The following is a 25,221-nucleotide window of genomic DNA, read 5'->3' as shown; positions in this document are numbered from 1 at the left end:
ATCTTTTTCAAGATGGTATTTTGATTCTCTGTTATTATTTCACAGGTGACACAGGATATAACCCAGAAAAAGGATTTTGACAAGGAAAAATCTATTTTCTGGGAGACCTGTGTCACCCGGTGACCCACCTCTGTTCTTTCCTTTCCCCTAGTTAAAATATCATTCTTAGGTGGTGGGTGCTAACATGGAATGCAGGTGGCGCTGGTTTGTTGATAATCCGCGAGCAGTGTGCGGGCGTTGTATCAGCACCTCGCTCTGGGGACTTTTGACATTGGGAATGTCTACCTGTGAGGCCTGTGATTGTGACAATCTCACCCTTTCATATACACGACTCCATTTTATGGAGCTCGCACTGGGGGTAGTAACTCCAGCTTTGCATTTAGCTTTTTTCTCTGATATATTTAGCAATGGATTTACCTAGAAATAAGTGCCGAATGGTTATTTCACCGGGTGACACAGGTCTCCCCCCAGAAATAGATTTTTCCCTTGTCAAAATCCTTTTTTTATTAACTCACTTGTCCTGGAATACTTTCACTGGTAGCAAAGGTGGCTGATACTGATGTTGACTGCCTCATGATGTGCTCAACATCCCCCGCTCGAGTTAATACAGTGAAAGTGTAGTTGTGATAGGGTCGCAGATGGGTCAAACTGATGGAAGGACGATCCGTCTGATTTGTGAGGAGGCCATCTTCTGTCAGATACTGGACCTGGAACAATTTTATTAAACAAATGAAGCTGTATACCTGACCTGCAGATTAAAAAGCAAGTACTAATCAGATTACGTAAATTTTACAAATGATAACTGTAGAATTATTAGGAATTAATGATTATAATAAACAACAATTTATAATTCATTATCAAGAACAGAACAATTTAGGAGTTTAGGGCAAACTGACAAAATTATATAAATTAAGAAATTGAGTTTTAGGCACAGATTCTTAATGACTGTAAGTAAGCAATATGTTTGCTCAATTCATACTTTATCAAGCATTCATCCTTACAGTGAACCTATTTTCCTTGCTTTGAATTTTTTCTTGGTCTTTCTATCAATTTATTCTTTCTCTCTGTTTTTTTTTATTTCCTCCAAGTATCTACACTGCAAGCTTTTAGGAGAGTGCAATGGGCTATGTTCAATAATTTAATATTCCTTACTACCAAAAAATGTACATATACATCACAAAAAAGGAGATGCTCATAAGATCCACACAAGATCATGAGGAAGATCTCAAGGATGCTACAGTTCTTATAAACAGAGGAAATCTAGCTTGTGAATGAGTCAGACACTCATTAGCAGAGGAAGGCAACAGCATGAGACAGTTGGCTAAACAGGCCTACTTGCTTTATAATCATAATGCTGTGATCAACTTACACATCCTCTCTACGCTGTTAGTCATATCTTCATCACCTTCAGTACTCTAGCCCCTCTGGATCTAAACTCGCAATACATGCATGCATACAGTGCTGAAAATCTATTAAGTTTTTACATAACTTTCTACCTCTATGCAGGGCCACAAATGGCACGTGGCTTCATCAGCTAATTTTTAGTGCATAAAAGAACATTTTGCTTTATCTGAATTGATTTTGGTGGCAGTGGTGGCTTTGACCGTATAATTCTGAGTACTTTGTTTTAATAAAATTAACAAAACTTTTACTTAGTGAATAAATTACAGACTAAATTACACATCTTCTATATCGCACCATTTCTACGTTTAAAGCAAATATGGCTTACCTCAAATGTGTCATAGTATCCCTCAGGTTTGGTCCATGAAAGGTGAATTGCAGTATCTGTTATAAGAGTAGCATTTATGTCGCTGACAGGTTCTGGGTACAGTCGATCTTGCCGTATTAATGGCTGACTGGTTACATCTCCAGATACAGTCCAGGCAGTGATGTTGTACAATCTTCCAGGTACCAGGCGCTCAAATATTATCTGCAGATGATACAATATAGTATAGTAAATAAAATATTTTTATTCAATTGGTAGGAAGCTTACTACAGAAGACTGATTAAACGACAAAAAAATATATACTTCTGCTTAAGCTTCCAAATTCAGACGAAAAATAAGTTTCCTATGTTGTAAAAATCTATCACTGGGCACAATGTCACAAAACTTTAACAATCAATCAACTTATCTTTCAAAATATGACTAATTTCAAAAACTTTCCAAAAATCTATTTTAAGGGGTTCAGGAAAACGAAAGTTTGTATGGACTTTACTCAACTGCAGAAAACAAACTACAGTATGGGAGTTCCTTTCCAGAGCTCCGTATCTTCTGTCTGGCACTTTCCTAAACATTTTTGTCCTCATATTACCAAATGTCAATAGTTGATAAAAAAAAAAAGCAGCAGCCCCTTCAATGTCAATGATGTCAGAACTTCTTTGTACTCGGCTTACACTCAATAAAAATGTTATATATGGCAAAATTTTATATATGGTCAATAATTCTGAATTCCATATCCCACAATGAAAAAAGTTCCATGCTCTGGTTGGATGCTAGGAAGGCAATACTTCATCTCTTACACTTTACATTTGTCCTAAAAATATATTACAGCAGTGAAAAATTAAAACATTTACCTTGCGATCAGTGTCCTCAGATATCTTTTCCTTCACTGGTATTGAAGGATCTGACAACATGAACCTGTACTTGTCAAATGTAGCATCAGTACTTGGAGTTGGGGTGTAGATTACAGTAAAGGATCTTGTTTCTAGCTGATTAACTATTGTTATGTCAGAAGTGATGACTGGCACTGTAATACAATGGCAATGTATTGTTATAACAGTACCAACAAAAAGATTTCTTTAAAATGAACAGATTTCAAACTGATGTTCTTGATTACATGTTATTAGAAAAAAATTTACTAAAGAAATTTTGTGAACCTTCACTTACTTGTCCTTAGTGATAAGGTGACAGTTTCACTTTTTACATTATGTGCTGTGGTATAAATTTCAAAGTTGTAAAGTTCTCCAGGTCTCAGTTCACCAACTAACACTGTGAGTTTGCGCTCTATCCCTTCTGTAGCTTGGGTTCCTGAAACTTCTTTTGATTTCTGAAACAAAGTTACATGGTCAAAATTTTAAACCTTAAAACACAGTAATTTAATGCATTATTTAGTATTTTAAAATACTATACTTTATACCTTGGGCACAGTAACAGAAACAATGGAACAGAATACAGTAATATAAAACCACAAATCACAGTAGTGCTCCATTAGCACTGCTTTGTTGCTGGAGATATTGAAAAACTGTGCAGAAAATTGTTGTATGACTAATGTACAGCTTCTTCCTGTGAACCTTGGTTGTGCATAAGCAAGCATCACATATTCATAAAGAGGGCACCCTGTTGTACTTTAGAGTTCTTGTTGAGTCAGTTTCAATCCATGGTGAGCTATTTTCTAAGACCTTTGGGTAAGGACATGTATTGTGAATCTTCAAGTGGTTTCTGAACAACTGTGTGGGGATCTTTTAAGGGTATAACTATGTGTATAACTGAGTTTAAGTGCTCAAAGTGCCATAAACATTGATGCAATTCTGCCAAGCATAGTGCTAATAGAAAATAAATGAGTACAGAATAAACTGATTATTTGGTGCAATACCTGTATTTATGTTTACTTTAAAACAGGGATATTTAGTGGTACTTGGAGCCAAAAAATCATTGCTACAAACTTTGGGCGTTAGCTGGTGATGATCGTTTGCAGTCTTCCCCTATTATTTTTACATAAATAAATCTGGTTTGATATTCAGCATTTCCCATTAAAACTGACCAAAATAGAATATAATCCAACTGCATAACATGAGAAAACTGTAGTACTGTATCATGAGTGGAAATAAGTTCAGTGTAGGATTAAAAAAAACTTTTAAAGAAAATGTAAACTTTTTAATTTTTTTCAGAACTTACCTTCCTTTCAGGGGTTGCTGCATTCCACCACACAAAAGTATAGTAGTCAATTCTTCCTTCTGGTCTCGGCCACTCGAAAGTAATATTTTGGGAATCAAGCTGGTAACTAATCCCCTTGACTGGATTTGGTGCTATAAAAGAATATAAAATACATCAATGTTGAGAAATATTAACAAATTGTTGTTCAGTAGTAAAATTATTATTATTATTATTATTATTATTATTATATAGTTTAATTCTTGTAGGACTTGCTCAGAGTTTGTTCCTAATAAACATTTTATTTAAAGGAAGTATATCAGCTTTTAAAAATTTGTAAATTTAAACTTAAACCAGTATTTCAAATCTTGTTCATTTCATTCTTTACATAGGAGGATATATATATATTGCTTATATATATATATATATATATATTATATATATATATATAATATTATATATATATATATATTTTTTGATATTTACATTATAAAACCAGCACCCTTGGGACCAGGCCACTGCCGGACCACAAAAATCCCAGATGATGGAAATCACCCCTTAAAACCCCCTAGGTAAACAAAGTCTTGCCAGCTCATTCCACATACATATTGCTGTGTTATCTAAAGTAAAACAAAGCTTATGAATAATCATTCATTAAATTTAGTTCCTTATGAAAATTCTGGCCTGCTCCATAAGCATCTCCCGGGAAATGCTTACACCTTTGCTACGCTGGAGCTTAACCACTTTACAAGCGCTCTGTCGAGTTCTGAAATCCTGGCACCTTTCAATGTTTTCCTCATTCTTTCTGGCTCTCGTTTCCCAATAATATAAAAATCTGCCTGCTTTTTGTTCTTTTAGACCTGCACATTAAGTCTACCCCAAAGCCAAAGTCCCCCCATAAAAATTGGAAAAAAGCATGTTTTAAAAGAAGATTGAGATGGCTCTTGGCCCCAGTTTTGTTACCCTGACAGATTGCTAAAGGTTTCTACAATTGTATTAAGAATAATAATTTTACTATAACTGTTGTTTTACATAATGTAATTATATTACTGTCATATTATCGTATTATACTTTATGAACATAGGGATCAGGTGCCATTTGCATTCTGATAATGTTACATTCTTAAAATCAAGGTCTCTAGACCTTGCTTAAAATCATCAGCCGATTGCATTTTACCGGCACCATCACAGCCATTAGTTGCTAAATGAAACGCATTTCAGAGATTTGTTTTTTCGTAAATCATGAAAGCTGGGCTTAAAAAATGTAAGTATCTATAAATGCAGTAAAATAAATGAAGTAAAGGTGTGATTTAGACAGTATCAGGTGTTGCTTTTGCCTCTTCCAAAACGTTTTGTGTCCTGCACATTATTCGTTTCTTCTGCCACGACTACAGCCATAAATTTTGTGGCATATTTTCATAACACTTTGCTCTCCATTACGTGAAGGGTGAACAAGATCATTTTATTTTTATTTATGGAAGTGACGACTGAAAATGAGCACATTTTAAACAAGTTGACAACTGTAACGCAACCCTTAATAAACGTGATAGTTCCGGTAACTGACATCGGCAATCGGCTGTTTCTTGATTCGATTGTTAAATGTCAGTACGTCTGTTGTTTGGCGTTTAAACCGTTTATCCAGGATTAATAGAGTAGTACTTTGACATTATTAATAGGATTGGTGTCATTTCCACGCAGTAATATGTAGTTGTTAATTTTAAGATAGAGTAATGAATTCTTAGACAAGTCACAAGGTTGGTAAGACTGATGTAACGTATGAAGTTTCGCATTTGACTTGATGAACTTTTGCTTCTGGGCTTATTTATTAGTTATAAGCTGACTCAGATATAATATACATTATCAATGGTGTCTACCGAAACTGAGACAGGCACAGAAAGCCTAGCCTAGTGTAATCAGCTGAAAATACTTCTCGCCCTATACACGATGCATATGATGAAATCATGTTTTTGGACGAAATTTTAATGATCGCATGGTAAACTAGATCGGATGATAAACCAGTGTATACACAAATTACGATTCTTTTGTATCCTTTATATTTTTTTACTTTCACAGAATGTTTTTGTTGGACATAAACTGTGCTTGTGTATTTATGAAGGAAGCTTCAGTTCTGAAATCCAAAAACTGACACGTATGGCGCCGCCCTGATAGCTTTGGCAGCTGGTTCAAAAACATCATGGATCTTGGGAATTGCCGGATATCGGTTTGTATATGTTTTTGTATGATAAATAAATGATTTCGTGAAAAATAAGTACTAGTTTTCAAATATCAGGGGAGATTAAATAATAATAATAAGCTAATAATACATGAAAACAGTGAGACCTCATTCAAGCCGGGTTTTGTAGTAAGAGGATGGCAGCACCAGTGGAATTGTTTTTAGCTATGGGGGGTCTGTCTCAATTGTATTTCGCTATCTGCCTGAAATTTCAGTCATTTCAGTGAAATGACTGATTTTGCTAATAACTATATATATATATATATCATAGTCTGTATACTTCATATACTACTGGTTTCTTGAATTATTAATTTTTATTGTATATATCAATATATAATATTCTTTTATCTTGTATATATAAAATTAATAATAATATATAATATATATATATATCATATATAATATATCGATATAGATTATATATAAATATATATATATATATATATATAATAAATAATATAAGATATATATATATATGTCTTTTCCTGTAACACTACAGTGTAATATGAAAATAAGAAGGCCGATAAAACACTATTTAAATGTTGAAACCATGGGGTAGCAATTGTTTCTGTGCCCCTGTTCACTGGTAGAATATTTGAAAGTTACAATGGTATTTCTGAGTTCAGTCCCGTGTCAGCCGGTGAAATTCCATTACAGCACGAATTTCTAGGTATAACAATGCTAGATATACCAGAGAAAAAGAGCTTTCAGGAAAGCTGGGGTTACTACCCCCAGTCGAGCGTCTTCTAGGAAGACGTCGGTATAAAGAAGGGTGAGTGAAATACCACTACCACGGAAATATACTCGAAAGATCTCTCCTTATCAAAACCCCCGGAACAGAGCGGTGAGCCGTTACAGCCCCTACACTCAACACCCGCCAGGACGGCGACACCAGCGCCACCTACCTCATTCCATTTTCTAGCACGTGACTGCATCGTTTCTTTTGTGTGCTCGTCTCTCTTTGATTTGGATTTTTTCTATCATCTGACGATGGCATCGAGCAGCTTTACCATCTCTAAGTTAAGTACCATCTTCTTGTGGGGTTTTGTTCTATTTTTTGGCTGTTTTGGTCTTGTATTTTCATAAATATTGAGATCTTATTATGACGCCACTGGCGTCCCCGCCAGCCATGTCGACCCATGAGGCGACTCCTTCTGTTCTTTTCGGTTGGAGTTGTCTCCTCGTCGTTATAGATAGATTTTAACCCCTTGGTTCCCTTCCTGGTGGTTCCTTGCGGTGGCTCCCCCTTTTTGTTTTATGAATTACATTTCATTGGCCTACTCGGCCTTTGTTGGGAGTGATGCCCCCGTCCAGGTACCCCCCCCAGGTTGGGTTCCTTTTATTTTTGGTCTCAAGTAGGCTAATTATTTTATGCTTGAAGATGGTGCTCTCTTTTATTTTATTTTTTTATTTTATTTTTTGTTTATTTTTTTGTTGTTTACCTCTGGTGGTGGCGGCAGCCTCAGATCTAACCGCTTCCCGAGGTAGGCTACACTCTCCTATTGAGCACATTTTTATTTTAATTTTTATGTGTGATGGTTATTTTGTGGAGTAGGCTTGTTTGCTTCCATCCCCTTGCCCTGGTGTGGGGATCAGGTTGAGGGAGTTTTGTTGCTGTTTCCTCCGGGGTCGTTTTTGGTGGGCAGAGTGAGCCCCTTAGTTCTCTTCCTCCATTTGGGGAATCGAGTTCTTTGGATGTGTTTCCTCTAGGCTAGTCGCCTCCTTGCCCCCCCTTCTCGATCCCGGTTGGTTCTCGGCACAAAATTTCTCTCCCTGTTGCTTCCTCCTCCTTTTGCACTCCTTCCTTTTTCCTAGCCTATACTAGGTTAGGTCCATATTAGGCTTCGCCTAGGAAGGAGTCGGGCTTCGGGTTGCGTTAGCTTCCAGTAGTAGGCTACCCTTCCAAGTTTCATTTTCTTGGAGGGATGGATGCAGTTGAGCGGGTGATATGTTTCTCCCTGTCTCCTGTTCCCTTCCTGGTAGCCTACTTCTCTCCCCTACTCCACCCCCCCCTCCCCCCCTCCAGCCTTGCTCTACTCGCGCGGGTGACGCTAGATGGCGTTTTCTCCGAGTTCAGGGACTCCTCCTGTTGGTAGAGGGATTCGCTCCCTCCCATACCGTCCCTAGCATCGCTGTGTTGGGGTTGGTGGTTCGTTTGCTCGAACGTGTTCGAGTCACTATCCCATACCTCTCGTCTCCCCGTCGGGTTACGTAGATAGGGTAAAATATAATTGCTCCGGCTTATGTTATGAACATACGAGCACTTTGCCCGTCTTGTTTCTCCGGCGGGGAAGTAAGTAAGTGAAGGTTTTTTACATCATATAAGGAGCGGATCCCTCTGGTCTCTTGAGTATTTACCATCACTTGTTATTATTGTTATTGTTTTTTTTATTATTATTTCATTTTTTAGATAAGTCTGTTTATCTACAGGAGTACGCTCCTTTATTTATTTTATATATACGTGAGTCCGGTCCTACACAGGGGGCTCCGCCGTTATTTTTTCTGGCAGCCCTTATGGTTAGTTCCTGGTTTCTCGTTCCTTCATTCCCGGAGTCCTCCGGGTCTGAAGCCCTTTACCTTCCACTCTGTGTAATTTAGAGCTTATTGGCCCAGTTTATGATAAGGGAGTTCTTCTCCGCCGGAGTATTCCGGTTGTAGTTGAGTTTCCGGCCTTGCCGGCTTTAGTTTGCTTAGGTGGGAGGTTCATGTACTTTTCTACTTACAGACTGTTCGCTGTGAGGAGCAGGGTGTACCGCCTCCCTTCAACAACCCTACGGTCACGTAGTATGCCGGACCCATGCTGGTTGTGCGGTCCGACTTGACGACCTGGTTGTTTGGCACCCTGATGGTTGTGAGGTTTGCTTTGCTCTCTGCACAACTGTCCAGGATGAGTCGGTAAGTGACAGTCTTTTTTCTTCCGTTTTATGCTCCTCATATATTGTATATTGTTTATGAGGTTCCCGGACTGGCTTTTTCGTTCTTAGCTAATTGTTGGTTTTCTTACAGGCGGACGAAGCTTCCAAGAAGTCTGCCTTGGAATCCCTCCGGGCCTGGGTGGCTGGGTTTGGCAGGAATGTTCCGTCGGGAAGCCCTACGTCCTCGGACGCCAGGTTGAGGGACTTGCTCTACCCGCGCGCACGGGTGGCGGCCGCAGTGCCTGAAGATCTTGCCACCCCTATCATCCAGCAAATCCGGGATGAGACCCAGCCACCTCAAGTGGATATCCTCTACGCTGAGGTCTCGGAGGATGTAGCCGCCTTGGATCTCAACCTGGAACCAATGAATACAGAGCAGGACCAGGTGGTAAGTGGTGAGGTAAGTGAGGTTGTTGGGGCGGGCCCCTTTGTTTGACTCCCCTGCTTCATCTGTATCTTCATTTGCAGGTTTTGTGAAGTCTTCCTCCTTGGGTGATAGAGCTCCGTCTGCTATCCCCAAGTTGAAGTTGAAGACTTCATGGAAGGCGAAGGGCTACAAGTCCTCGACTTCCAAGAAGGCACGCCCTTCCCCGTCGAAGGCTAAGGTTTCAGGACCTGTAGCCTCCGGGGGAGCAAGTCTGGTTCCTCCAGCAAAGGCGCGAGTAAGAGGGCTGCAAAACCAAGCCCTCCTCGCCAGCCTGCTTTTTGATGCAGAGGCCTTTGCCAATCAACTTTATAAAAAGTTTACAGAGGACCTAGATTCCAGATTTGACAAAATAACTGAAAAGTTGGCCAGTCATGATAACATACTGGCAGGAATGGCTCACCCACCCCCAGCAGAACCACAGTATGTTATCCCCGACACTGCGGACCTCCCGCCGTTCGATGTCGGTAACCCTTGGCGTTTCAGACTCCGGGCCATCCAACATGATGGCAAGCTTACAGTTGATGGTCTTGGCACGAGACGGTTGGAGGAATTGGAGTTCTTCCCCGATCTCTTGCCCCCTTATCCAGGCTTCGTGAGGCTTACGGAGGAAGCTTGGATTCGGTCAGACAAGGTTCCTAGGGAGACTGTCATCGTCCCTAGGGACCAAGCTCAGTCGGCTCTCCTGCGCACTCTGACGGAGTGGCAGGCAGAAAATACGAAGTTGACTCCTTTCAAGGGCAACTTTACGATGTTCGCCCTGGGAGAAGACCTTCCCACCCCTTGCTTGGACAAAGTTGCTCTGGCTACGGCCCGAGCATGCTTTGATGGTAATCCGTTACCACAATTAAGGAAACAGACCCTACTTCCTGGTATTCCCAGGAAGTAATGAGTTCTGGGTGGACGCCCCGTCCACTTTCACTGTCGGGAAGCTGGACCCCTTCTGCGCTTCCACGCAATTTCAGTGAGCAGCTCCCCAAGCTGCCGGAATCTTATTGAAGGCGGAGTTTGATGCCCGGACTAAGTTAGCCCGGTCCTTGAACTCCGTCTGCCTTACAGAGCTACTGCCGTCTCCTGCTCGGACGAGCCATTTTTCCAAGGTTTTGGCTAAGTCCTTGCTGGCTGGCTTCCAGTCTGACTTGTATGAGTTTATCATGGCCAGACTGGAATGCAGGAAGTTCATCTTTGCCGATGCTACTATCCGCCACGAGCCTAACAAGCTCGTTAAAAAGCTCGATCTGGGGACCTAACCTCTTCCCTGAAGAGGAGGTCACAAGCGTTATGGCCGAGGCTACATGGGCCAATCAGAGTCTGCGCTCTCGCTGGGGCATTTCTGCCTATAAGCGCAAGACCCCAGAATCGGCCGGCCCCCAGACGAGAGGAGGCAAACGCTTCAGGAGGCATAAGAGGCCCCACCATCAGGCGGTAGTCCAAGCCGTCCCGGTCTCGGCAGTAGCCCAGCCTTCTACCTCCAAGGCTCACCCCCAACAGTATGTGCTGGTCCAACCAGCTGCACCCTCTTATGTGGCTTCACCAGCATACAACCCCACATATGAGGGCCGTGGTTACTTTCACGGCCTTAATAGGGTTGCAAGGGGAGGAAGAGGCAAAGTCCCTCATAGAGGAAAGCCCAACACCACCCCAAGGGGAAGACCTGGACGTGGTAGGGGAATAAACCCGCTCCCTCCCACTGAGAGAGAACACAGGTAGGTGGTCGCCTGTTTTGGTTCAGGGACCAATGGACCTTCAGCCCTTGGGCACACAGCATTGTGTCCAAAGGACTAGGATGGAGCTGGATCAAGAACCCTCCTCCTCTAACCAGATTTTACCAGCCACCCACATCAATCCTACAGGATTACGTGACAGAATTGCTCAACAAACGAGCAATAAAGAAAGTAAGGCACCTAAAGTTTCAAGGCAGGTTATTCACTGTTCCCAAAAAAGACTCCGATCAGCAAAGAGTGATCCTGGATCTGTCGCGTCTAAATCTCTACATAAAATGCGACAAATTTCGCATGCTTACGGTAGCTCAGGTACGGACTCTACTTCCGCGTGGAGCCGTCACCACCTCTATCGATCTTTCAGACGCTTATTATCACGTCCCGATTGCGCGGAACTTCTCTCAGTTCCTCGGTTTCAGACTCGGGAATCAAGCCTACTCCTTCAGGGTCATGCCCGCCGGTCTGAACATTGCGCCCAGGGTATTCACCAAGCTGGCGGACACGGTAGTACAACAACTCCGGTCTCGAGGGATATCCCTAGCAGCGTACCTAGACGATTGGATAATTTGGGCACCAACAGTTCCGGAGTGTCAGAAGGCCACGTCCATAGTCATCAATTTCCTGGAGTCGCTAGGGTTTTCAACTGAACAGAGAGAAGTCCCGCCTGACTCCGGAGTCCCGGTTTCAGTGGCTGGGTCTCCAGTGGGATCTGTCCTCTCACACGTTATCTCTCCCGCCTCCCAAGAGGAAAGAGATAGCATCTCTCACCAGGAGATTTCTCAAAAATCCATCGGCATCCCGCCGATCCCAAGAAAGAGTCCTTGGGTCTCTTCAATTTGCCTCAGTGACAGACCTGCTCTTAAAAGCAAAATTAAAAGACATAAACAGAGTGTGGCGGAGTCGAGCAAATGTCAAGCTCAGAGACAAGGTCTCCTCTATTCCTCAAATCTTAAAGACAAGACTGCGGCCTTGGACCACAGTCAGAGGCCTGTCCAAAACAGTTCCGCTTCAATTTCCCCCTCCGGCACTAGTTGTTCACACAGACGCTTCCCTAAGCGGCTGGGGGATATTCACCAAAACAGAAAGTACAAGGAACGTGGTCCACAATGTTTCAGCAGTTCCATATAAATACCCTGGAAGCTATGGCGGTCTTTCTAACTCTGAAGAAAATCCGCCCCCAACCGGATTCATATCAGGCTGGTGTTGGACAGCGCAGTGGTAGTTCATTGCATCAACAGGGGCGGCTCCAAATCAGGTCGAGTAAACCAAGTAATGGTTGCTATCTTCTCCCTGGCGAACAAGCACGGCTGGCACCTGTCAGCCACCCACCTAGCGGGGTGCGGAACGTGGTGGCGGATTCCCTGTCCAGGACTACTCCGTTGGAGACGGAGTGGTCCCTGGACGTGGAATCTTTCAAATGGATTTGCCGGGTTCCGGGCCTCCAAGTGGATCTGTTCGCAACGGAGAGCAACTTCAAGCTCCCCTGTTATGTGGCCCCCAACCTGGACCCTCAGGCGTCGCCACAGACGCAATGACAGTAGATTGGAACAATTGGGAGAAGATTTATCTGTTCCTCCAATAAATTTACTGCTGAAAGTATTACACAAACTCAGGACATTCAAAGGTCAACCAGCCCTAGTAGCCCCTATTGGCCGAAGAGCAATTGGTTCCCTCTTCTTCAGGAACTGGGATTACGGAGTCTTCGGATTCCCAAGCCCATTCTGACCCAGACAGTACAAACCAAGACTGTGTCAGCTTCCTCAAGAATTCAGAATGCCCTAGTTTTATGGACTTTATAAAATTCACAGCCCAAAAGGAGCGAACATTGACCCTGTCAACACTCTGTTTTTAGAATCAGATAAAAGAGATTCTACTCTTAGACAGTATGACTCAGCAGTCAAAAAATTAGCCTCCTTCCTGAAAGCATCTGAAGCCAAAATCATGACGACTAATTTAGGAGTTTCCTTCTTTAGATCACTGTTTGAGAAAGGCCTTGCTCCGGCCACTATTACCACAGTCAAGTCAGCATTGAAGAAAGTATTTCTTTACGGCTTTAAAATCGACCTTACAGATTCCTATTTTTCATCCATCCCCAGAGCATGCGCTCGTCTGAGACCAGTATCACGCCCACATTCTGTTACGTGGTTTCTCAATGACGTCCTTAAGTTAGCATCAGAGTTGGATAACTTTCATTGCTCTTATCAGGATCTGTTAAGGAAGACTTTATTTTTGATTAGCTTGGCTTCAGGTGCTAGAATCTCAGAGCTGTCGGCTCTCACTAGAGGTGATAATTTTGTGAACTTCCTCCCGTCTGGAGAGGTCCTCCTTTCCCCTGACCCTAGATTTTTAGCTAAGAACAAAGACCCACAGGACAGGTGGTCTCCTTGGAAGGTGGTGCCCCTTCCTCAAGACCAGTCTTTATGTCCAGTTTATACACTTAAATCTTACCTTTTAAGAACTCCACAGAGTAAGTCGGGTCCTCTTTTATCAGGGAGAAAGGTGGTACTCTTTCACTGAATGCTATAAGACAACAAATTCTGTATTTCATTAAACAGGCCAACCCAGATTCAGTTCCTAAGGTTCATGATATTCGAGCAGTTGCTACTTCCATTAATTACTTTCATAATATGGACTTCTCAGAGTTATCTAAATTTACGGGTTGGAAATCACCTCTAGTGTTTAAACGCCACTATTTAAAATCGCTCGAAGCCCTGAAATTTTCTACCATAGCTGTGGGAAGTGTCATCTCCCCACCTTAAATAATCATATCCTTATCCTTTCCTTTCCCCCCCGCCCGCCTGCCTCATTTACTTCTCTGCTTATTCTCCTGGTTGATTATACCTCACTGCCTGGCTCCTCATATTGATGTATCTTGTATCTGTTGATGGAAAAGTGTAATCTGACATGCCATGATTGTTTTTTCTTATGGGGTACTGGACAGTTTTTATTTGGCTCCACGTACCCCAGATATATGTATATGTTCTTAATGTTAATTTTCATTGATCTTGTCTCTTACGTGTTTAGCCTAAGTTTACGTGTATAGTATTAAGGTTGTATTTGCAATTATTTTATGCACATTTCATGTTTCACCTTGCTTTAAGTAATTTTAAGATTTTTGGGGTTTTTTTTCCCGTCGTGATGGGGACCTCCCACTTGTTTTATAGTATTAAGTTTTTGATGTGCCTTAGATTTAGTATACCTTAGTTTTAGTATTCTTGCTACATGAAAGAGATTACTTGATTAAAATTATTTTCGTAAAATTTTTGCCTTTTTCTTCAGATTACCCCATTTCTTTTTCCTTGTAGTTGCAGCCTTGGCATGATTCTCTATCACTATTTCACCGGCTGACACAGGACTGGACTCAGAAAAGGGATTTTGACAAAGGAAAATCTATTTCTGAGGAAGGTCCTGTGTCACCCGGTGACCTCCCTGAATCACCTAGTACTCCCCTACTTGCACATGCCAAGTCTGGGGTTAGTGCTAGCATGGAATGAGGTAGGTGGCGCTGGTGTCGCCGTCCCTGGCGGGTGTTTGAGTGTAGGGGCTGTAACGGCTCACCGCTCTGTTCGGGGTTTTGATAAGGAGAGATCTTTCAGTAGGTTTCCGTGGTAGTGGTATTTCACTCACCCTTCTTTATACCGACGCCTTCCTAGAAGACGCTCGACTGGGGGGTAGTAACCCCAGCTTTCCTGAAAGCTCTTTTTCTCTGGTATATCTAGCATTGTTATACCTAGAAATTCGTGCTGTAATGGAATTTCACCGGGTGACACGGGACCTTCTCAGAAATAGATTTTTCCTTTGTCAAAATCCCTTATATACAAAAACATGAAGGTGTGGGCTTTGGGCCTCGATGTTATGGAGGTGGCGTTTCTTAAGAGGAGGAGAGTGACCAAATTCCTAGTGGTTTTGGCCTCATTCCGATATATCCCGTTTGGCGATGGATCACGTGGTTTTCAACTCGGGTAACATAAAAATAAAGATTTTGTACTGGTCGCTCTATAGTGTTTGTTAAAATTTCTTGTGAAATCTTGAAGTTGCATTTTTGTGAGTGTGAATTCTGAGTGTTTCGTGGTGCCACAACAGTTAAGGTAACTTTTGATGACGGCCACAACTGCAGTTTACAGGTATTGTAATATTTTTTTACAATTTAAGTCATGACTTAAAATACTTGAGTGATTTTACACTGTATTTCATTTTCAAGAATGGTATAATAAGGTCAATACATTAGAGGGTTTTTGCTATAGTGAATTTACACTATATTTCATTTTTTATGTCTTGTGTAATAGTGTGTTCTTAATGTCATTTGAGTTATTTGATTCTTTTTTAATTAATTGTTTAGTTCTCTGTGAATTTAACACTTTGCCATATTTTGTGTATTTATAATCTCTTAGTTTTTCACATTTTATACTGTGGTGATTTAACATTTATTTACTTAGTATCTTAAATGTTTCTTAATAATTCAACACTGTATGCTTGATTTAATTTTCATTTACTTAGATTTTCTTTTCAAATCTTAAGTATTTCTGACTAGTTTAAATTTTGCTTGCTTAATTTAATTTCTTGATAAATCAATATTTGTGATTTAATTCAAGAATTAATTAGATTTTGTGTTTTCAAGTAAAATTGTGAATTTTTATTTCAAGTGATAGTAAATTATCTTTAAATTGTGAATTTTGATTTTATTAATCTTGAATTAAAAATAAATTTTTATATTTAAAGTTTTTACAATAGTGTTTCATTTAGTAACCACCAATGGTAGGAATAACTTTACTAATAAATCATAGTGATACATATGTTTTGTTCCTTCAGTTTTTACTGATATGACTCTAACTTGGAGAGACAGTTACATTAATGGAGTGCTGCCATTTTGCTTTAATATATTTCTTGTTTAAATGTTGATGCCTCACACTTGTTTTGATAAACTCTGTTGATAATTTTCAAGGGGTCACTGTTGCCTTTAGAGTACTCAGTTGTATTTTTATTGTTATGAGAGTTCAGGTATCTGGTTGTAAGTGAGGTAAGACTTGAATTCTATCACTAGTAGTGTAATAATCAGGTACTTGGAACACTTCATGACAAATAGAATTTGGTGCCCAGACCCAGGAACAAATTAAAATATCACTCTGGTTTATGATTTATATAGGTGGTGTTATTTTTTTGTTTTTGTTTTGTTTTTGCATTGTATTGTGAATTATTTATTTGAGTATATAGAGAAAATGACTCTGTTCAATGTTGAGTTTTTAGCAGCTCCATCAATCCAAGAGTTATCTGAATCCAACCTGACTAAGGCACAGTGCACTGCTTTAGCAGTGGCTAAAAAGTTATGTATATCTTAGTTTAACCAGACCACTGAGCTGATTAACAGCCTCTCTAGGGCTGAAGGATTAGATTTATTTTTACGTGGCTAAGAACCAATTGGTTAACTAGCAATGGGACCTGCAGCTTATTGTGAATCCGAACCACATTATAGCGAGAAATGAATTTCTATCACCAGAAACAAATTCCTCTTTGTTCTTCACTGGGTCAGAGATTGAACTCGCGACCAACAGAGTGGTAGCTGAGCGGAGAAGCGCAACCCGCCACCCATTAAGAACTAGTTGTAGGGGAAATCTGTCTAGCGGTATGATTAAATCACAAATCAGAGAAAAGAGAAAGAAAAGAAAGAGAAGAGAGAGAAGCAGAAGAAAGAGAAAGAGCAGCAGAAGAAAGAGAAAGAGCTCCAAATTACCTGTAACGCCGTCTAACCCTACCCAAGATAATTCAGACCCTGTATTTGAGGTGGTAAGAGTGCAGAAGTTAATTCCAAAGTTTACAGAAGAAGCTCCAAATGATTTTTTTTATCACTTTGAAAAAGTGGCTTCAGGTATGGGATGGCCAGAAGATAAATGGTCAGTCTTTTTACAGAGTGTTCTGATTGGTAAAGGAAGAAAAAAGTAAGTATACGTTAGTTTTACCAGACCACTGAGCTGATTAACAGCTCTCCTTGGGGCTGGCCCGAAGGATTAGACTTATTTTATGTGGCTAAGAACCAATTGGTTACTTTAGCAACGGGATATATAGCTTTATTGTGGAATCCGAACCACAGTAAGCGAGAAATGAATTTCTATCACCAGAAATAAATTCTCTAACTCTTCATATGCCAAGAATGAGGTTTGAACTCCGCCCATCAAATGACAGTCTGAAGCTCAACTGACTCAGCCAAAGAAGTAAAGGAAGAAGTGCCTATTTAGCCTTATCAGCTGATCAGTGCAAAGAGTACAAGGCACTCAAACAATGTGCTACAAGTTTACCATATGACCCCTGGGTATTATAATGAAAGATTCAGATCTTTGAGAAAGGTTGACAATATGACTTTCTTGGATTATGCCTATAAAGTGAAAAGATTTTTCAAACGATGGCTGGAGGCTGCTAAAGTCAAATCTATGGACGAACTTGCAGAACTGGTAGTCCTTGAACAATACCAAGAGGAATTCTGAACACATAAGATTCTTTGAACAGAGAGAGAGAGAGAGCCTAGAGAGAGAGAGAGAGAGCCTGAGAGAGAGAGAGAGGAGAGAGAGAGAGGTTAAGAAACTTGACCAAGCTGCTACACTGAGTGAAGATTATAATATTATTAGTAGCAAAAGGGATTATAATGTCAAGTACCAGAACCAACAAAGCACAGGTTTTAGGTCTCATCCAAATTACACGGACAAGTTGTTAAATGGGAATCCTTCTAGTGGTAATACCAGTACAAAGACATCGAATGTTAATTCTCAACATCCAGTTTCTCAAGACAAATACAGAAGACTAATGTTGTCTGCTTCAAGTATGGAAGAGCAGGACACTATAGTCAAGATTGTTATCAGACACAACAACAGTCAAAGCCAGTTGGTCAAGTGGTCAAAGGTGGCCGGGTGAAGCAAACTACGAAGAGCAGTGTGGGGAAGATTGAGACTGTAGGAAAGACTGAAACTAAACAAGCAGTGTTTAGCAACCAGTGGAAATGTAACTTCAAGCAGTGAGTGGCTGAGCAGCTTGGAGGCTTTTTAAGCCACATAGATGAAGGTACACTAGCAACTGGGAGGAGAATGTGCCATTGTACCAGTTCCATTACGTGATCAAATGGGAGTAACCATAGTGTATCGTTTGGTGCTCACCCACAGTTAGAGAAGAATCTCACGAGATTCAGCTATTTTGAAGGTTATAGGAGAAGAGGTAACTCCTATATGCCATTTGCACCTGTCGTGTGAATTGGTGACAATATATTTTATATATACATATATATACAAATGTATCTTCATATATATTACACATAAATACGAGGGTTCAAAAGTTCCAGAAAAATTGTTGAATGATGTATTTACACAGGAATGAAACAACCCAAATACTTAAGTAAACAATTATCTGTGATGTAGTGATCCATATAGACTTGTTACCTCAGTCATCCTCTTGCTACTGTGGTGTTAACATCTGCTTCAGAAAAGGGTTTGAACCCATGGAAAATAAAAATTTTGAGATGAGAGCTAACATCAAGTTCAACCAAGCTTGATTGGAAACCAGGAAAATTATTGAAGCTTTGCAACAAGTTTATGGAATTCTTCTCCATCTAAATCAGTTGTTTATGATTGATAAAGCGATTTAAGGATGGTGGGGAGGACCTCAAAGACAACCCAAGAGTAAGGGAAAACCATCGACTGCAAAAAATGAAAGAATTGTGGCTTTGGTGCAGAATCTATGGATGAAGATCTTAACGGATTACTATCGATATGATAGCTAATGATGAGGATCTCCAATGGTTCATTTTCAATTTTAAATGAAAATCTTGGTTTGAGTAAACTTTCAGCACGTGGGGTCCCAAATAAAGTCAAGACCAACTGCATCAAATCTTGAACTTTCTTGATTTAGTTTTAACGAAGATGGAATCAAATGAATCAGTTTTTTGACCGGATTGTTACTGGAGATGAAACTTGGATCCATCAATATGACCCAGAAAGTAAAAATTCAATCAAAGCAATGGTTACATAAGAGGTTCAGCTGCACCAGTGAAGTTCAAAGTGGCGAGATCTGCCCAGAAGGTTATGGCAACAGTGTTTTGGGACCCAAAACAGTGATTTTGATTGATTTCCTTGAAGGACAAAAACAATCACCGGGAACTACTACAAAGGTGTTTTGCAAAAACTGAAGACTGCATTGGCCAAAAACGTCGAGGAAAGTTCACAGAATTTTGTTCCATCATGATAACGCTCCAGCACATTCATCAAGGGTTGCAAGAGAAGTCCTACAGAAATTTCTTGGAAACTCTTCCACATCCTCCTTATAGTCCTGATCTTGCTCCTTCAGATTTTTCCTGTTCCCAAAACTCAATGGAACACTTAAGAAGTCCAGTTTGACCTTCTTTGGATGCTGCTAAACATGCAGTTTCAACATGGTTTAATATAAAGGCCCCAAATTTCTACAAAGAAGGGTTGCAGAGGGGATTTTGCGCCTGTGTGTAGAGTTAGATGGTAGATATGTAGAAAAATGATGTTTGAATTTCCTTAAATAAAAGTATATTGAATTTTTCCTGAACTTTTGACTTAGCCATTTCACTTTTTGTCATTGTGTCCACCAAATATATATATATATATATATATATACATATATATATATATATAATATATACATTTATATATATATATATAATATATATATATATATATATATATATATATATATATATAGCATATATATGACATATATGATATATATATATATATGTGTGTAATGTGTTTGTGTATATAAATCAATATATATATATATATATATATATATATATAGATATATATATAATGTTGTGTGTGTGTGTGTGTGTGTTATTAAGTATATTATATTTATAATAATGTTGCATACCATATATACAGTGTGTGTGTGGTGTGTCTATGTATATATATATATATATATATATATATATATATATATATATATATATATATATATATATATATATATATATATGTTAAGTGAATAAAAACTATATATATATATATATATATATCCTATATAATATAAATATATATAGATATATTTGTGTGTGTGTGTGTGTGTGTGTTGAATATATATATAAATATATTATATATATATATATATATACTATATAGCCATTTTTAGAAATTGATACCTTCATTATGCAGGAACGGAATCCAGTGCATCTAAAAGCATTGTTTGTAGTAAAAATAACTATACTAGCTCCATCTGTGGCAATGTCAGTTCATGAATGTTAAAACAACTAGCAGCCACTAACTTGGCTTATTACAGAGAATGCATCAATTGCCTGCATAGTCAAACCAAGTCAAAACCCTTCTGATTATTATGAATAAATCTTAGATTTTCCAAACTTGCTCAGTGAATGTCTAAGTGCTTAGAAACAGTTCTGCATTGGAGGTGGGTAGAGCTTTTCACCAGGATTCAAGTTGTTGGCCTAATCACTCTCCTCGGCCAATGAAGAATTAGAATGAATTTATTTCTGGTGATAGAAATCATTTCTTGTCATAATGTGGTTCGAAATTCCAGAATAAGAATAAAATAGTTTTGCTTTTAACCAGTTCCAGTTGGTATTTAGCCACGTAAAATAAATCTAATCCTTCTGGAAACCTAGGAGAAGCATGTTTAATGAACTCAGTGTCTGGTTAAACTAAGACACAATTAACTTTTCTGAGTTCAGTCCCGTGTCAGCCGGTGAAATTCCATTACAGCACGAATTTCTAGGTATAACAATGCTAGATATACCAGAGAAAAAGAGCTTTCAGGAAAGCTGGGGTTACTACCCCCAGTCGATCGTCTTTAGAAGACGTCGGTATAATGAAGGGTGAGTGAAATACCACTACCACGGAAATATACTCGAAAGATCTCCTTATCAAAACCCCGAAAAGAGCGGTGAGCCGTTACAGCCCCACACTCAACACCCGCCAGGACGGCGACACCAGCGCCACCTACCTCATTCCATTTTCTAGCACGTGAATCGTTCTGTTTCTTTTGTGTGCTCGTCCATTTTATTTTGGATTTTTTTCTTCATCTACGATGGCTTCGAGCACCTTTTCCATCTCAAGTTAAGTACCATCTTCTTGTGGGGTTTTGATCTATTTTTGGCTGTTTTGGTCTCGTATTTTCATAAATATTGAGATCTTCTTATGACGCCACGGCGTCCCCTATCAGCCATGTCGATTGCGAGGCGACTCCTTCTGTTCTTTTCGGTTGGAGTTTTCTCCTAGTCGTTATAGATAGATTTTGCCCCCTTGGTTCCCTTCCTGGTGGTTCCTTGCGGTGGCTCCCCCTCCAATTTTAGTTTTTGTTTTGCATTTTTGGCCTGTCGGCCTTTCTTAGAGAGTTGCCCGTCCCAGGTACCCCCACCAGGTTGGGTTCCTTTTCATTTTAGTCTCACTAGGCTATTATTTTATTCTTGAAGATGGTGCTCTCTTTTAGTTTTAGTTTTTTTATTTTATTTGTTTATTTTTTTTTGTTGTGTAGTTTACCTCTGGTGTTGGCAGCCTCAGATCTAACCGCTTCCCCGAGGTAGGCTACACTTCTGTTGAAGCACATTTTAGTTTTTTTATGTTTGGTTATTTGGTGGAGTGTGGGTTTCCATCCCTTGCCCTGGGTGGGAGATCAGGTTGAGGGAGTTTTTGTTGCTGTTTCCTCAGGGATCGTTTTTTGGGTCAGAGTGAGCCCCTTAGTCCTCTTCCTCCATTTGGGGAATCGAGTTCTTTGGATGTGTTTCCTCTAGGCTAGTCGCCCCTTATCCCCTTCTCGTTCCTGGTTGGCTCTCGGCACAAAATTTCTCTCCCTGTTGGTTCCTCCTCCTTTTACACCCTTTCTCCCTTCCTAACCTATACTAGGTTAGGTTTATATTAGGCTACGCCTAGGAGAGGAGTTGGGCTTTGGGTTGTGTAGCTTCCTGAGTAGGCTTACCCTCCAAGTTCATTGGGAAGGAGGTAGGATGCAGTTGAGCGGGTGTCATGTTTCTCCTTGTCTCCTGTTCCTTCCTGGTAGCCTACTCCCCCCCCCCCCCCCTCCCCCTCAGCCTTTGCGACTGCGTGCTCTGGGTGACGCTAGATGGCGTTTTCTCCGAGTCAGGGACTCCTCCTATTGGTAGAGGGATTCGCTCCCTCCCATATCGTCCCCAGCATCGCTGTGGTGGGGTGGGTGGTTTGTTTGCTCGAGCGTGTTCGAATCCTGTCTCAACCTCGTCTCCCCATCGAGTTACGTAGGTTTGGGTTTAGGTGTGGCTCCGCCGTATGTTATGAACATTGATCATTTTACCCATTTGTTTCTCCGGCGGGGGGAAGTAATGTGGAAGGATTTATTTCATTATAGCAACGGATCCCTCCGGTCTCCGGAGGGTTACCATCATTGTTATTTTTTTTTATTTTTAGATAAGTCTGTTTATCTATTATTATTTTGTTTATATATATATATACGTGATTCCGGTCCCACACCCGGGGCTCCGCCGTTATTTTTCTGGCAGCCCTTATGGTTGGTTCCTGGTTTCTCGTTCCCTTCATTCCCCGGAGTCTTCCGGGGTCTGAATCCTTTACCTTCCACTCTGTGTAATTTAAAGCTTATTGGCCCAGTTTAATTTGGTAGTTCTTCTCCGCCGGAGTATTCCGGTTGTAGTTGAGTTTCGGCCTTGCCAGCTTTATTTTGCTTAGAGTGTGAGGTTCATGTACTGTTACCTTTACAGACTGTTCGCTGTGAGGAGCCGGGGTGTACCGCCTCCCTTCAACAACCCTACGGTCACGTGAGTGTGCCGGACCCACGCTGGTTGTGCGGTCCGACTGGACGACCTGGTTGTTTGGCACCCTGATGGCTGTGAGGTTTGCTTTGCTCTCTCCTCAACCATCCAAGACGAGTCGGTAAGTGAAAGTCTTCTTTCCTCCGGTCCATGCTCCTCATACGATACGTTGTTTATATTCTCCGAATGGTTTTTCATTCCTGACTAATTGTTGGTTTTCTTGCAGGCGGATGAAACTTCCAAGAAGTCTGCCTTGGAATCCCTCGGGCCTGGGTGGCTGGGTTTGGCAGGAATGTTCCGTCGGGAAGCCCTACGTCCTCGACGCCAGGTTGAGGGACTTGCTTTACCCGGCGCACGGGTGGGCAGCAGTGCCAGAAGAACTTGCCACCCCTATCATCCAGCAGATCCGGGATGATGACCCAGCCACCTCAAGTGGACATCATGTACGCCGAGGTCTCGGAGGATGTTGCCGCCCTAAATCTCGACTTGGAACCAATGAATGTATGGAGCAGGACCAGGTGGTAAGTGGTGAGGTAGGTGAGGATGTTGGGGCGGGCCCCCTTTGTTTGACTCCCCTGCTTCATCTGTATCTTCTTTTGCAGGTTTTGTGAAGTCTTCCTCCTTGGGTGATAGAGCTCCATCTGCTATCCCCAAGTTGAAGAAGACTTCATGGAAGGCGAAGGGCTATAAGTCCTCGACTTCCAAGAAGGCATTGCCCTTCCCCGTCGAAGGCTAAGGTTTCAGGACCTGTAGCCTCCGGGAGCAAGTCTGGTTCCTCCAGCAAAGGCGCGAGTAAGAGGGCTGCAAAACCAAGCCCTCCTCGCCAGCCTCTTTTGATGCACAAGCCCTTGCCACTGAACTGTATAAAAAGTTCACGGAGGACCTAGATTCGAGATTTGAGAAGATCTCAGAAAGTTTGCCAGTCATGACAACATACTGGCAGGTTTGGCTCACAACCTAAAGCAGAACCACAGTATGTTATCCCCGACACTGCGGACCTCCCGCCGCTTGATGTCGGAAACCCTTGGCGGTTCACGCCTCCGGGCCATCCAACATGATGGCAAACTGACCTTGATGGTCTTGGCACGAGACGGTTGGAGGAGTTGGAGTTCTTCCCCCGATCTCTTGCCCCCTTATCCTGGCTTCGTGAGGCTTACTGAAGAAGCCTGGATTCGGTCAGACAAGGTTCCTAGGGAGACTGTCATCATCCCTAGGGACCAAGCTCAGTCGGGCTCTCCTGCGCACTCTGACGGAGTGGCAGGCAGTGAACACAAAATTGACCCCTTTCAAGGGCAATTTCACGATGTTCACCCTGGGAGAAGATCTTCCCACTCCTTGCATGGACAAAATTGCTCTGGCACGACCCGAGCATGCTTTGACGGGGAATCCCTTTCCTCAATTAAGGGAAACAGACCCTACTTCCCTGGTATTCCCAGGAAGTAACGAGTTCTGGTGACGCCCGTCCACTTTCACTGTAGGCAAGCTGGACCCTCTTTGCGCTTCCACGCAGTTTAGCGAGCAACTCCCTAAGCTGCCGGAATCATTGTTAAAGGCGGAGTTTGAGACCCGGGACTAAGTTAGCCCGGTCCTTGAGCTCCGTATGCCTTACTGAGGCTACTGCCGTCTCCTGCTCGGACGAACCATTTTTTCCAGGTTTGGCTAAGTCTTTCCTGGCGAGGCTTCCAGTTAGACTTGCATGAGTTTATTATGGCCAGACTGGAATGCAGAAAATTCATTTTTGCTGACGCTACAATCCGCCACGAGCCTAACAAGCTCATTAAAAGTTCAATCTGGGGACCTAACCTCTTCCCTGAAGGAGGAGGTTACATCCGTCATGTCTGAGGCTACACGGGCCAACCAGAGTCCCGCGCTCGTGGGGAATTCCCTGCCTATAAGCGCAAGACCCCAGAATCGGCCGGCCCCCAGACAAGAGGAAAAAGGTTCAGGAGACATAAGAGGCCCCACCATCAGGCGGTGGTCAAGCCGTCCCCGGTCTCGGCAGTGGCCCAGCCATCTACCTCTAAGTCTCAACCCCAACAGTACGTGTTGGTCCAACCAGCTGCACCCTCCTATGTATCCTCACCAGCATACAACCCCCACATATGAAGGCCGTGGATTTTTCACGGCCTCAACAGGGTTGCAAGGGGAGGAAGGGCAAGGCCCCTCACAGAGGGAAGGTCTAACACCACCCCAAGGGGAAGAGGACGTGGTAGGGGAACAAACCCGCTCCCTCCCACTGAGAGAACACAGGTAGGCGGTCGCCTGTTTTGGTTCAGGGACCAATGGACCTTCAGCCCTTGGGCACACAG

At 41.6% G+C, this 25,221-nt stretch overlaps 1 protein-coding gene across 2 annotated transcripts in view; it reads right to left on the bottom strand.

The window, feature by feature from the left end:
• The window catches only part of LOC136844907 (tyrosine-protein phosphatase 10D-like), a 273,677-nt gene that overhangs the window by 65,317 nt on the left and 183,139 nt on the right, over window positions 1-25,221 (bottom strand). For both annotated transcript variants that reach the window (XR_010855005.1, XM_067114230.1), the window contains exons 14-18: window positions 3,896-4,026; window positions 2,888-3,047; window positions 2,575-2,747; window positions 1,730-1,930; window positions 516-707 (exon numbers count right to left, since the gene is read on the bottom strand). Coding sequence is in view for 1 of the 2 variants with exons in the window: in XM_067114230.1 (XP_066970331.1) it covers window positions 516-707; window positions 1,730-1,930; window positions 2,575-2,747; window positions 2,888-3,047; window positions 3,896-4,026 (857 nt within the window). In the remaining variant the exon portion in view is untranslated. The remainder of the gene's footprint in view (window positions 1-515; window positions 708-1,729; window positions 1,931-2,574; window positions 2,748-2,887; window positions 3,048-3,895; window positions 4,027-25,221) is intronic.

Source organism: Macrobrachium rosenbergii, chromosome 13, assembly GCF_040412425.1.
Source record: "Macrobrachium rosenbergii isolate ZJJX-2024 chromosome 13, ASM4041242v1, whole genome shotgun sequence".
Lineage (NCBI taxonomy): Eukaryota > Metazoa > Arthropoda > Malacostraca > Decapoda > Palaemonidae > Macrobrachium > Macrobrachium rosenbergii.
This window is presented reverse-complemented; position numbering and strand designations above follow the sequence as displayed.